Below are 14,589 nucleotides of genomic sequence, written 5' to 3'. Positions count from 1 at the left end.
TTAAAAATACTCTCAACTTCAAAAATAGAAAATATAACTTTTAATGTTTTAGACTAAATTTTCTGTTTCGAAAAAATTAAACTCAACTTAACTGAAATTATTTTAATTTGATTTCGGTAATCTTCGGATCATAGGTTAGGTTGTATGAACCAAGACATTGAATTCTTTTTCCAAAAAGTAAAAATAGGGTGTTGGGCTATGGAGGTAGTCCAGTAACCTACCCAACGTGATTCGGTAAAGAAAAAAACATGGATAAGAGGCTCGGCCCATATACGTGTTTCGTGTCCAGATTATCGGCCGAACCAGAATACGCACATCTATATCCTCCATAACAGCTTCTCGCTTAGCTCAGCTCAGTCTCGGTTTTGGTTTTGAAGCCGTTATTTGGCATACTATTCCCGGCAAAAAAAGAAAGAAAAAAAGCCCTAATCTATTCTTTCCCTTGCCTTCCTCTGGTTGAATTTTGCGCTCCAACCTGCCCAGCATGTCTACACTCGAAATCGAAGCTAGAGAGTACGTTTTCTTTTTCCTTCCTCTCTTCGCGGTTTCTTAGTTCGATCTCTCATTGGTTACCCAGAAATTTCAATGATTGAACTGGGAGTAACGACTTACTCCATGTGCTAAATTTTTGAGTTTGATGTACTCTAGTTTCTTTTCTGTATTTTGATTCTTCTTTTCGTGGGTTTTTCAAACTGCTTGCATTGCGTACTATTATTCATTTTCATATTTGTACACTCCTAGTTTCATAAGTTTTCCACGGTTCTTCATTTTTCATATTTCTAGTTACGTTCTTTATCCAGTTCATATTTAAGAGTTATTGGCCTTCTTTGGGTTAAAAGTAAGAATGACTTTTTCGCTATTATTGCACATATACATATTCGTCAGTTGCTCTTATCGCTTGCTAACCAATTTGCATACGTTTTTAATTGTACTGTTACTGCGTTTCCGATGATTTGCAGTCAAGAGTTGTATTTACTCAATTTACTGTAGGGTGTTATCTCAAAGCCGTCAGTCATATGTTCCATGTCGACCTCGATTATTGATCATAATGCTGGCTTATTCCGTCTCTCCCGTTCTCTACTGGAGACATGTCGTTTATTTTTAATGCGTGATTAGATCTGATGAATCTTTTTTATCATTTTCCTGGAAGAGGAAAAATTTCTGATATGCTTTCCTTTCAGTGTCATCAAGATCGTGCTACAGTTTTGTAAAGAAAATTCATTGCACCAAACATTTCAGACGTTACAAAATGAGTGTCAGGTTTCTTTGAATACCGTAGACAGCATTGAAACTTTTGTTGCCGATGTAAACTCTGGACGCTGGGATGCTATATTGCCTCAAGTGTCTCAACTTAAGCTTCCAAGAAATATATTGGAGGACTTATATGAACAGGTAAAGTTAAACAAACTGTACAGTTATTCAAATATTGCATCAATCATTTCTAATTAATCTAATATATTATCCTTTATGGAAAGTTGTTAGAAATTTTTTACTTGGAAAATGCCTTGAGAAGGATTTTCCTGTATAGATAGATTTTAGTATCTTCAAGCATGTAGTGGGTTGAAAATTTAGATGGAAGGGTTGACAAATGGCTTAGTGGCAACATTATAGAGCATGGGGCTCTAGAAAATATCTGGAACTCAAAATTTGTTGAAAGAGGGCCCTATAGCAGCATTTAGAGTTGTAAGCTTATTGGAGGTTGGGCTAAAATCATCTACTACACTATTCAATGAGTTCTCTTGTAGACATGATTATGTTTTATCTTCCATCTGATTTTTTATTAATTATTTTTATAAGAAACAAAGATGATTCACTTTTGACGAGATATTGTGGAATTTCCACTCTTCTGCGTCTTTTTCTTGTTGGTACATTCTTTATTATATTATCAAATGAAGGTTGTAGACTTTCAACCAAGAAAACCTTTCCTTAGAATCTAGAAAGGTAATTACCCAAAATATTAATATCGTTGTTTGGACAGCTTCATTGCCTCTAGGTCAGAAAGATTTTAGAAAAAGCCCCCCTCCATGCCCCAAGTCCATCACGTTCTCCTCTTTGTTTGCACAAAGAAAATTTTTTTAGTCGGATTTTGAGAACACATTTTCACAAAGGCAGTTGTGTTTTATTTTTTTTGTACGTGGTTGGACTTTTAGTCTCTTCCTCCTTAATTTGAAACCAGAATACAATTGATGGAAATAATTTACAAAAGTCAATTAAGAGGATAAAATGCCAGCGGAACACTTCCACCTAGTAAACAGACAAGCAAAGAAAGAATGAAATCCCAAATTCCACATTCTGAGGTCAATAGTAAGTGCCCCCCCTTCCTCTGGTTCACAACCTTTTTAATACATGAGATTGGTGGTTAGTATTAAACCCTATAAAATTTTGTTGGAACAGTATATTCTGTACTTTTATTGTTTGATTGCATTTGTCCTAAGAAAGTTCTTCAGGTTTAGCAATCTTGATACACTTCAGATTATGTAACTACCGTCTTGTAATTCTTTTTCCAGATTGTATTAGAAATGATTGAGCTTCGTGAGTTGGATACTGCTCGTGCTATTTTGAGGCAGACTCAAGTGATGGGTGTCATGAAGCAGGAGCAACCTGAGAGATACTTGCGACTTGAGCATCTATTAGTCCGAACATACTTTGATCCGAACGAGGTAAGGATTGATTCATAAATTGAAATGACCTTTTCTAATGCAGGTTTTCATTTATTTATTTTGTAAGAAAAAAAAATTCTATTGATGTATGAAATTACAAAAGTTGGGGGAAACTCATATTCAAATTGGATAAAAGGGAAAGGATACTGTAGTAGTGGAAAAAAGGGAAATCATAGATACCAAGTAACGACCAAAAAGACAATAGCATTAAATCCTTATCTTTAAATATCCTTTGGTTCCTTTCTTGTCAAGTAAGCCAAATAAAAGTCCTCACAATATGCTTCCTGATGAGCTCCTTCTCCTGTTTGATGGGATGTCCCAAAAAAACATAGGAGAGAAGGAACATTGGGCAATTGGGAGTGCTGCTGACCATCCAAGTAGAAAAGATGACTCACCAAAATCTTGTTGCATATTCAAAAGCTACAAAAAATGACTTTAAGATTTGGAACAATTCTGGAATGACACAACGATGAGGAGAAATGTTCATATATGGCATCCTATGTTGGAGTTCGTCGTTTCGTGGCTAAGCTCCCAAAGGAAGAATTTCAATCCCTTTGGTTAGTGATCATCATAAGCGAAGCACATTCTTTGATTTCTGCTTCAATTCAGTTTCTCCTCAGCCATAATATCAGTTTATCCACCTTGGCCAATTTAGTTTCTTGGAGGATGACAATGGTTCAATTTTGTTTGATGAAATGAGGCTTTTTAACAAGAGCTCTTTTCTCCCTTATCTCGAACCTCTTACATTCCATGAAATAATGATCAAAGAGGACCAATCTACCAACCCATTGTGATAGAGGATGATGGTTTATCATAATTGATGGAAGATGTAAGCCCTATTAATTCTTGGAGTCCTTTTGTCTTGTTTCTCAAGGATTGAGTCTTCTGGAAGGATTTGGTAGGCCGAGGCATATGCCTAGACCTATAGTTTTTAGCCAAGGGAGTTACACTATAAGGACTAAAAGCTTCAAGCAACCGTTTGTTTATTGGGTTCTGTACAACTTTAATTGGCTTGTAGATCACAACCATTCATCAAAAGCTTCCTCATCGTTAGCTCATGGTCATTAGTTTCTTAGGTTTAATGAATGAGGAGTTCTATTCTCTATTTTATATGTTGTTTATGTGAATAATCATAATGTTATTTTTTTATGAAGCCAACTTCCATGGGGAAGAAATGAAAGAATAGACATAGGGATCTTGGGGTGGCTTCTCCGTCTTCTCAAAATTTCTCATTTAATTTTGCAGAGATCAAGATTAGTTTTTTTTTTTTCTTTAAATAATTTGATCAATAAAAGAAATAGTTTCTTAGGTTTAATGAATGAGGATTTCTATTCTCTATTTTATATGTTGTGTATGTGAATAATCATAATGTTAGTTTCTTAGGTTTAGGGATCTCACGGGGCGGGGCGACTTCTCCGCCTTCCCAGAATTTCTCGTTTAATTTTGCAGGGATCAAGTTTAGTTTAGTTTAGTTTAGTTCTTTAAATATTGATCAATAAAATAAATTAGTTTGGAAAATCTTCATTTTGATGGTTAATTTTCAATGAGAAATCCATTCAAATAGAAAATCTTGATATGCTAATAAAAGTAAAATAATATTTCATAAACATTTAAATCTGTGGTATCTTGTATATAAATGGAACAGGGACAAGGAATGCTCTCATTTAGCTAACGTAAAAAAATTTATTCTCACTTCCTCTCCCATCCCCCAACCTTATAGGGGCGGGTCCTTGCAGGAAAAAAACATCCCTAAATTTACAAGGACAATAAGGTTAGCCTAGAACAAAAGGAGCCAAAAACAAGGAGTAAAAACTACCAAGGTACACAATTACAAAAATGAACTTCATCTCACTTCCTCTCCCATCCCCCAACCTTATAGGGGCGGGTCCTTGCAGGGAAAAAAACATCCCTAAATTTACAAGGACAATAAGGTTAGCCTAGAACAAAAGGAGCCAAAAACAAGGAGTAAAAACTACCAAGGTACACAATTACAAAAATGAACTTCATCTCACTTCCTCTCCCATCCCCCAACCTTATAGGGGCGGGTCCTTGCAGGGAAAAAAACATCCCTAAATTTACAAGGACAATAAGGTTAGCCTAGAACAAAAGGAGCCAAAAACAAGGAGTAAAAACTACCAAGGTACACAATTACTAAAATGAACTTCATCTCAAAAGAACGAGAGATTGGTAATCACAAAAGTCCTTATTAACCAAGGCCCAAACCTCCTCCAAGAGCTGTCCCCATCTCTAAAGACCCTCCTATCTATTTCCAGAAAAAATGTTTGAAATTGACACCCACGTGTGTCCATGCTAATATAACTCAATCAAATTTGTACTGCATGGGTCTGCTCAAATGTGTTAAATGCTTTATTGAGTGTTAAATTTTTGTTTCTCTGCACCTCAGTTAATTTGTTATCTATAAGTCAATCCTGGAAATGTTTCCCTATTTAATAAAGGGGGCTAGATAGTTAGGGGCTATGCTTCACACACACACAATTGAGATGGTTCGTTTTATGCTTAAGATGTTAATTAGTTATTATGACAGGCTTATCAAGATTCAACAAAAGAGAAACGCCGAGCGCAAATTGCACAAGGTTTTCAACTTCACCCATATTTCATTTCTTCATCTTCTGGGTGCCCTTAATCTTATCTTGCTCAAGAATTCAATGATTTCACTTAATTATCGGTAAAGTAAAATTTGATGACACATGGATAATAATAGTGTCATGTCCAATCAAATCCTAATGGCCCATGTTAGTTTCATATATACACAGAAAGTACTGTTGATTTTTCCAAAATTAAGAAGTTAATGGGAAATATTACTCACTAACTGATACTTTATTGAACCACTTTAAAGAATAGAAGATTAGTGACAACATCTTGTGGCATTAAACATTCTTTTACCTATTGTGGGGCTTCTTGGTAAGACTAATTGGGATTTTCCCCTTCGAGCCTTTAGTATTTTCTAGTAAATACTGTTCCATTCATTCTTTTATTAGATTTAAAAAATGCTAGCTGTTCTTGTAACCTTTTATCTCTTCCTCTAGGATAGGTTTTTCATCAAGGACTCAATCAAAGTTTCATTTTTAAGACATGAGAAGATCTAAGGAACAGGTTCCATGTATTATATCAGAAAAAATGGGTAAAATTTGGATATTTTTTTCTATGTTAAATTGTTGGATGTATGTTGAGTTTTTATGTCATTTTTGGTTGCTCATACACGAGTACTTGTGTAACTGCTGCTGAGTGTGTGTTGGTTATGTTCCTATTTGCATTTTACAGCCCTTGCAGCTGAAGTTACTGTGGTTGCACCTTCTCGATTAATGGCTTTAATTGGCCAGTCTCTAAAATGGCAACAACACCAAGGTAATATGAAGTTGTGTTATACTTTAGACATTAATAACCATTTTGCTAGATTCCATGACAGCTCAGTTTTCCCCTAAAATAAGGTTCCATGAAAAGATGGTAAAAAATCTCGCTATTTTGGTAATTGATACCTCAGTATACCCCCCCCAAAAAAAAAAAAAATCTGATAGAACATATACCGAGATATTTTAGGTTCCATGGGAAAATGGGGTAAGAGTTCCGCTATTTAGGTGTTGTGTAATTGAAACATTAGCTTACCCAATAAATAAAAACTATGATAGAAGAATATTTGGAGGTATCCAATCATTTATCCTCGAAAGGATATCAATGTTTGATCACCAATTGTGGAGTACATATTGTGTAAATTATGAGCTACTAAATATCATTTTCCCGTTAATATGTCTAATACATTGGAAGATGGCTCTTAAAGTGGTTTAGAAGTGTTTTCATATGGTTACTGCAATGAAGTAGTTCTTCTTTCAGGCTTACTTCCTCCGGGAACGCAGTTTGACTTATTTCGTGGAACTGCTGCTATGAAACAAGATGTGGAGGATGTTTATCCAACAACTCTTTCTCACACAATAAAGGTGAAAATAGTAAATCCAATGCTTGTTTGGATGTTCCATGATGCATGATTTTTGTATTTGTTGATTACTATTATTATTATTTTTAAGACACCTAGTTTTTATGTGGCAAACTCTCTTGCGATTCCTTTCCAGAAGAGAATTTCTAGATGCTCTGCTAATCTTTCTCAAGGCAAAGGTGCAACCAAGTCAATCGCTTCCCTTTTTGAGATAGGGCACCAATCAACATGCTGAACAAAAGGTTTAGGAAGCACTCTTGGATCATAGAAATTAGAGGATAAAGATAAAACAAGAGGTGTTAACACTTGGATCACATTTAGAGGCACTCCTCCTTTTGTCATTTCTTGTTAGGTCGTTTTCTTAGATTGGAGCTTCTTTCTAGGTTGCTGCGAGGCTGGTCCTTGTTTGGCATCCGTGACTGTTGTTTTTGTCGGCCACTGTCTTTATTTTCTTTTTCTAGAGGTTGTATACTTCCATCTTTTCTCAATAAAAGAAAAAACTTGTCTGGAATATATAGGAACAAACAAGAGGATTGATAAGATGTTTATTTGTTTTTTCCTTCCTTGATTAGGATCAATTCTTTATGTATCTCCTGTTCAATTTTGTCATAATTCAAATTAATTTGAATGCAGTTTGGTACAAAAAGTCATGCAGAATCTGCTCGGTTCTCACCAGATGGGCAGTTTCTAGTTTCTTGCTCTGTGGATGGATTTATTGAGGTATAGCCATATAGATGGATGGGATGTTTGAGAATTGTCCATGTAGCTTCTTTAACTTCTATTTACGTACAGGTCTGGGATTATATAAGTGGTAAACTCAAGAAGGACCTTCAGTATCAGGCTGATGTAAGTATGCTTGCCCTCTATCCTTTGTTGCATCGTCATATCTTTTCCATATGTAAGTCCACTTAGTTTGATATACTGAAAGCATTAACTGCATGCACATTCTTTTCAATTTTGTAAAACGGGGAAGATACCAGGAGAAAAAGTCAAACATGCATTTAAAATTGACATAAAATTAATTTAGAGCACAAAATAGTTTAAATTAATTTAGAGCACAAAATAGTTTGGAGAGTCAGCATAAAAAACAGTTACAAAATAGCACGAGTTTTTAGATAAATAACATTAAAATAATATTAAAAGTGACACAAAAGGAAAGGACTTGATCTAGGATCCCTCTGCAGCTGCACGCTCCCTCCATTGAAAGTGGTCTATGCTTTGTCTGTAAATACAAAGAGTAGCAGAAGTATGTAAGCAACCTACTTGTAGGCTTTCATTGAACCTCATCCTTGTGACGGTCTCTTAGCTATGTGCTCATATACGGTCTCTGGAGGGAAATATCAAAACACATGGCAGTTCAGCTCAATTGGACCAAATTGGTCCAACTGAACTGGCTAGGTCTGGTTCAATTGGATCGGCTAGGTCCGGTGTGCTTGAATCGACTCATCTTCTTCCTCACCCTAGCTTACCCTTGGACAATGGTTTTTGCTGCAATCTCTTCCATTGATCACAACTCACGATACACGCCCCACGTGCCCTCTACTCCTTCACCAACCTCGTAGATCTCATCATGCTGAATCCAACAAGGCCAATTTCATCAAATTCCATCCAGAGAACGAGTGAGATACAGTAGCTCAACCAACAAGGCCAATCAAATTCCTCCTTGCCGACGTCGTGGGTTTTGATCTCAGTCTTCTCGTTCTCCCTCTCCTTCCGTCAAGTTTTCTCCTCCAATCCGAGCTCCACAGTCCGTTAAATCACTCCAGTGCCCCAAATCCAGCGAAATCTGTGAGGAAAGTGTGCTAAGTCGCCTCCTCATTGTGCCTTGCATGCCATAGCCACCGTATGCCAACGACAGGGTAAACGGCGGCGGGGTGGCCAATGCTGTACTTTAAAATTTATTTATTTACTTCTTTATTTATTCTTTATGCACTTATTTATCCTTACTTGTCCAAGTCATCCACACATCTCACATTTGCCCAAAACTCAACATAGGGGTATTACAATAAGTTTCTTGTTGGTTGCATATTTTAACATGCAAGTGGGTTTACAGGAAACTTTTATGATGCATGATGATCCGGTCCTTTGCGTTGATTTTAGTAGAGACTCAGAGATGATTGCTTCTGGTTCACAAGATGGGAAAATCAAAGTGAGTTCTGAGTTCAGCTTCTTCAATCACTTGTGTAATCATTCTTTCAGTAGGATGTAAACTGTAATCATTTCTATGCTTGTTTGTGTTGCTTATTATTTATCTATCTTAAACACGCAATTTAAATATGTTGCTAGAATAAAAAATTCTCCATACCATTGTGTGTGTGCATTACGCTTTATTTTCTAGAGAGATTTTTTTCAGCGGCCGTGTCTACTTTTGTTTAATATTATATTCTGGAGAGTTATGGAGGCAGAGTTCTGATAAAGTTTAGTCCTACACTATGGGAGCATAAAATTTATCCATTTTACGAATAGTAAACATTGACTATTTAATCTCTAATGTAAATACGAGGAATGTTAAGAACAACCAAACTTTTTACCAAATGAGACGCATTCACATTACATGGTGAGTAGTTACAGAAGGTCTAGGAAGCATCAAGGCAAGGGCACCCCATATCCCAAAGTGAAGGATTAACAAGTTCGACTGCATTCTGAGGCATTATTCCTTTATGGTGGGGCTGCCGTGGTACATTCATTGCAAGGTTACGGTGGAGGGCCTTGACAATGCTCGGTATGGGTCTGTTTTTCTTATCATTTGGGGTTCATTTGGTCAAAAAAGGGAGCCATCCTCTATGGTGGAGGTCATTGTGCATCCACTGTTAATGATAAGATTGGATCGTGTGGCAAGTAAGGTCTTGTTTTTTCGCTCAGGTAATGAAGTCCTATGCTGGCACCATAGAGTTGAAATAAAAGCAGACTTGGAAAGAATCACAAGAAGCTATTGTGATTTGGTCCATTTAAAGCCTCAAGTTGGAGCCTTCCCTTGGACATTCCTTACCCCCACCACCTCCACTCTTTTTTTGATTGAACGCAAGTTCTTTTTTCTTTTCATTCATTCTTCTTCTTCTTTTTTTCTTTTTTTTTTTCGCAAAAAAAAAAAAAAAAAAAAAANAAAAAAAAAAAAAAAAAAAAGAAAAAAAAGAAAAAAAAAAACTAAATAAGTAGAATATAATATGTACAATGAGGTAGGGATGTAGTATCTAAGTAATTATACATTGGTGTACTAGCATTAACTTGTACTCTTTGACTGCTTGTCTTTGATACCTTAGGAAGCTATTGGTTATTATTGGGACAAAATTCTGTTACTTTCAATCATTGGAGATCCATATTTTTGTCGTGATCTAGGTATGGCGTGTAAGGACTGGCCAATGCTTGCGGCGTCTCGAACGTGCTCATTCTCAGGGAGTTACGAGTGTTGTTTTCTCTCGTGATGGAACCCAGTTGTTGAGTGCATCTTTTGACACCACAGCAAGGTTGGTTCAAGATCTTGATTGTTGCTATGAGAATATTTTCTATGTTTGCTCTAGTGGACATTACTATATGGTATATGTTAATGGGAATTATGGTTTTATGTGGTTAGTTTTTGGCTTTTTTTTAAAAGAAAAAACTTCATCTTTACTTTCTTCCCCCAAATTAATTCTTGGATGGTCACGACTTCTTCCTTTTTAATGTTATAACTAATTTGTGTTATATTTGATATAGAATCCATGGCTTAAAGTCTGGGAAACTATTGAAGGAATTCCGTGGCCATTCATCATATGTGAATGATGCAGTCTTTACTAATGATGGAGCACGTGTCATTACCGCATCTAGTGATTGCACCGTCAAGGTTGATCATTATTTTGACCATGTTCTATGACTATTGACTGTGCAATGTAGTTGGCAGGCTGGGATCGTTCCAAGTAACATAGTAAATTTGTTGTTCGTTGTAGGTTTGGGATGTGAAGACAACTGATTGTCTGCATACGTTCAAGCCACCGCCTCCATTAAGGGTTTGTGAAACTGCTTTAATAGATGAGAGATATTAACACAAAAAACTTAGTGTTGCTCACCACTGTTCACTTTTTGGAATCCTAGGGAGGAGATGCCTCTGTGAATTCAGTTCATATCTTCCCCAAAAATGCCGATCTTATTGTTGTTTGTAACAAGACATCGTCAATATACATCATGACATTGCAAGGGCAGGTACTTTTGTTAATTGCTAAGCTAGGAGTGAGATCATTTTCTTCCCTCGATTGTCTTTCTAGATAAGAGACTATTTTATTGATGAATAAAATTTACATGGCACAAGGCTGTGAAAACCAATTGGTAAAACCATAGAAAGGTTGTAGTAACAAAAAGTGCCCCTATCAACACTACGGTGAGGGTTTCAAAACACTGTTCAAATTGCATAACCATCCTACCCACATTTTGAAAAAATAATGTTCTTCTCTAGATTGTCATGGTAGACAAATCAATTAACCTCTTGATATGTCCACGTGGATGTCTTCAAGTATCTAATGATTAGGTGTGGCATTGAAGTTAACTGGTGCAGCTATTGCTGGATTGTTAATAATTTCAACATATTCTCTCTTTGCTCTTGCGTTCCTACACCTTTATGCAAACAAATGTGGAAGTATCTGCTTGCATGACTTTGAAGCTGAATCACTTTTTGGTTTTTTTTTTTTTTTTCAAATTGCTTTGACATAAAATGTAGTTGCATGGGTTACGATGAAAGTTTTTCTGAACTCCGAGTAGGTGGGATATGATGAAAAAGATTTTTTTTCTTACAGATTATTATGATGATCATGACACACTTCATAAAGTTCTGCAGAATAATGTAATTAATACAATTTTACTATCTTGGCTTATTAATCTATTGCTTGCATATAGGTTGTCAAGAGCTTCTCATCTGGTAAAAGAGAAGGGGGAGACTTCGTTGCAGCTTGCGTATCACCAAAAGGTGAATGGATATACTGCATTGGTGAAGACAGGTCTGTTTTCTTATGTTTTGGATGCATAAAATTAAGTCATCCAGCTGTGTTGTGTCCTCTATTTGTCATGTTTGGTGCAGTTTTCTTTTTTTTTTCTTTTTTTCCAGACGTGGGTATACACTGTTACTAATTCTAGTTGGTACCCTTTTTACTGAAATATGATTGTTTGACCTTACCAATTGTAATTTCATATGTCGATTTGCGTAAGTATATGTTGATATTTCCATCATGGTGAATCAACATTTCCATTATCTCTTAAAAAAGATGAAATATAAATAAAATATCAACAAAGTGGACTTAATATTAATAAAGAAGAAATTTCAACTTATTTAAAATGGGTGAAATGTTTATTTGTTTATTTAAATATTTTTTCTTATTTTTATACTTAAAATTCTTTAAAAAATATCCATCTGCATAGACAATTGATCAATATTTTCATTGCGATTTCTTTAAAATTTATAGCTCGAAATTTTCATCAAGATTGACATCTAAAACCACATATATGGTCTCCATTTGCGAGTTTTTTCATCAACAAATTTATTTATTTATTTATTTATTTTTAACCTATGTTCTTTAATTTGTCTACCATATGCAGGAATATGTATTGCTTCAGCCACCAATCCGGTAAGCTGGAGCATCTCATGAAGGTATGTGTTTTGTACTCCAATTACTTGGATTTCTCCTGGCCGATTCTCAGTTGCCCAAAGATTAGAACACATTTCTTATCAATGTGACATTTTTATCTGGCTATAGTATTTTATTTGAATATTTTGATGAAATCAGAGTTGGCTCGCCCATGTATAATTTATAAATCATAATTAAGTAGGTTAGTATACTTTAGGTTGCTGTTTCTGTCAGTTGCCCTAGAGTATAGTTTTGATCCTCCAATGCCTCTCCTCACAATACAAATGAATGAGAACATGGAAAGGTTGTAGGTAAAGCCTATTGTGTTGGTTCTTCTACGCGAATAAGCCATCAAGGAACCTAATTTTAGGAAAAATATATGAATGGTTCTTTGATAGAAGGAAATTAATTACATTAAAAAACTTAATCGATCATCCATCGAATGCTTTGAAGTTGTTGAATACAAGTTTGAATCCCATGTAGCTATAGGAAACTCATAAAACCACTTGGTGCCATGTTGATTGTTTTTGGTGCATAAAGGAATTCCTCCCTCATTGGTACGTTTGCAAGACATAACTTTCCTTTTTCTTGGGCTTGTTATTTTATTATTGGTTTGAATTGTTACATATTCTTTGCACGACTGGATGCTAGATTGTTTAAACTTGAAAGAAGCTCAAAAAGGAAAATATAATGATACCAAATTCTTTTAATTTGTTTCTGCTAGGTTCATGAGAAGGACGTGATAGGTGTGAGTCATCATCCTCATAGAAATCTAGTTGCTACTTATAGTGAAGACAGCACAATGAAATTATGGAGGCCTTGACTCTTCCGCCCATGCCTACTATTTTAAGTGTAAAACTTTTAACACTTGTAGTTGTATTCATTTATCTTATTTGCAACTTAGTTTTCTCGATAAACTAATGATATTATTTAAATGATGATAATCCATGTATGGAATCTTATGGTGGTGTTGCCTGAGCATGCTCCGTGTAGAGTATAAAGATAAATTGGTGATTCGATTTGTTAAGAGAAAGACAGCCAGCAACCCTGCTAAAATTTTATATGAACTCCTTTCTACCCGTCACGAACAAGTTCTAGTCTTTCATATGAGTGCGTTATTTTGAACTTTGAACAAGTTCTAGTCTTTTATATGAACATGTTAAATCATCACTGAACCCATAAGCAACTCAGATTTGAAATTGTTTTGTATGCAATAATAAAATCAAAATGGTTTTGTATGAGAAGAACAACACGCTCCTTGACAGAAAGGTGGTCTCTACGGGCAGAAAGGTCTGCTCCCACGAGTCCTATGACTTGGAATGGTGAAGTGCCTAATCCTGCCCTCTTGTTTCCTGAGATATCCTTCGCAGAGAAAAGCCATAGAGAATTTGTCCTCAACCACTCTGTCCACATCATGAACGAACACATCGGTGTCACCCTCCTGTCTGTTCCTAGCCATGAGGCCAGCCGTGTAGATGGCACTCATCCTTCCGGGCGCCTCATTGAAGTAGCCTGTTGGAGCATCCACCATTATTAAGTCCCATTCCATGTCATAAATCTCGGTTGGAAAGCCTTTGAGCGCAAGTTGACATTTGGAAAATCTGGGGTCTCCCACAGTCTTGCACTCTTCTTCCATTCCCATCTTCATAAGCTCTTCTGCTTGATGGACCTTGGTGTCGTACTGCACGTTATAAGCCTCCAAGGAGGGCACCCGCTCCTGTATTTGATCGATCCAGGCCTTGTCTTCTTCAAGGAAAACCGTGCGACCTCCATGGTTGAGAGCTGTCCACATTAGGCTGTCATGGCCCAAACCGAAGACCAAGAAGTTGCAGGGTGACTTTCTTTCCAGGACTCTGGCGGACACAGAGATCTCCTTGAGGGTTTGTTGAGGGGTTATGTTGGTGGTTGCGTAATGGATGAGAGCGTTGGCCAGAGAAGGCGGGGTCTTTGTGCAACTTGGAGTGAAGGGAAGAGATGGGCATGCTGGTTCTTCTGTCAAATTGGATACATGGGTTTGTGCAACGGGCGACGGCCTATTCTGGGAAGATTGTAAACCTGATCTAATTACTAACATGAAGATGGAAAGGAAGAAGAAGAGAAGAAGAATGAGCTTAAGGTTAATGGAGAGTGGAGGTCTGGACCTCATGCTCATTGTTGAATGTTGTTGTTGAAGCTTTTTCTGAAAATTTATGGACGAATTACATTAACATTCAGACGATGGAAGAGGGAGTGAAATGAGTTTCAAATTCTTCACAAAGTGCAGCAGAGATCCCAGACATTTATGAGAACGCAAAGCTGCAGTGAAAGAATTGCAAAAGTGAAGTTGAAGCAAAGAAGAGAGCTCCAAATTTGATGGTGACAAGATGGTTAGGAGGCTGTTGGTTTGGTAGAA

The 14,589-nt window shown here is 36.4% G+C and overlaps 2 protein-coding genes across 2 annotated transcripts; one reads left to right on the top strand and one right to left on the bottom strand.

Moving 5' to 3' along the window:
* The first annotated feature begins 323 nt into the window (after positions 1-323).
* LOC111808644 (suppressor of mec-8 and unc-52 protein homolog 1) lies at positions 324-13,258 on the top strand. The gene is made up of 16 exons (XM_023694759.1): positions 324-513; positions 1,182-1,392; positions 2,508-2,660; positions 5,206-5,254; positions 5,943-6,026; positions 6,510-6,613; positions 7,243-7,329; positions 7,402-7,455; positions 8,663-8,758; positions 9,946-10,073; positions 10,303-10,429; positions 10,533-10,592; positions 10,678-10,785; positions 11,473-11,573; positions 12,169-12,220; positions 12,922-13,258. Exons 1-16 carry the CDS (start codon positions 485-487, stop codon positions 13,018-13,020), a joined length of 1,542 nt encoding a protein of 513 aa, XP_023550527.1. The 5' UTR covers positions 324-484; the 3' UTR covers positions 13,021-13,258.
* Positions 13,259-13,364: 106 nt separating this feature from the next.
* On the bottom strand, positions 13,365-14,579 carry LOC111808645 (glucuronoxylan 4-O-methyltransferase 3-like). Its single transcript, XM_023694760.1, has one exon. The coding sequence runs from the start codon at positions 14,347-14,349 to the stop codon at positions 13,474-13,476; it is 876 nt and encodes a 291-aa protein (XP_023550528.1). The 5' UTR covers positions 14,350-14,579; the 3' UTR covers positions 13,365-13,473.
* Positions 14,580-14,589: the final 10 nt, after the last annotated feature.

The sequence above is a fragment of the Cucurbita pepo genome, chromosome LG13 (genome assembly GCF_002806865.2).
Source record: "Cucurbita pepo subsp. pepo cultivar mu-cu-16 chromosome LG13, ASM280686v2, whole genome shotgun sequence".
Classification (NCBI taxonomy): domain Eukaryota; kingdom Viridiplantae; phylum Streptophyta; class Magnoliopsida; order Cucurbitales; family Cucurbitaceae; genus Cucurbita; species Cucurbita pepo.
The sequence above is the reverse complement of the archived record's forward strand: the minus strand, read 5'-3'. Positions and strand labels throughout refer to the sequence as shown.

Coding starts and splice junctions, on each gene's coding strand:
- LOC111808645 (XM_023694760.1), bottom strand. CDS start 14,349: ATGAGCATGAGGTCCAGACCTCCACTCTCCATTAACCTTAAGCTCATT.
- LOC111808644 (XM_023694759.1), top strand. CDS start 485: ATGTCTACACTCGAAATCGAAGCTAGAGA. Junction 5,255..5,942: donor CCGAGCGCAAATTGCACAAG/GTTTTCAACTTC, acceptor TGCATTTTACAG/CCCTTGCAGCTGAAGTTACT. Junction 11,574..12,168: donor TACTGCATTGGTGAAGACAG/GTCTGTTTTCTT, acceptor TACCATATGCAG/GAATATGTATTGCTTCAGCC.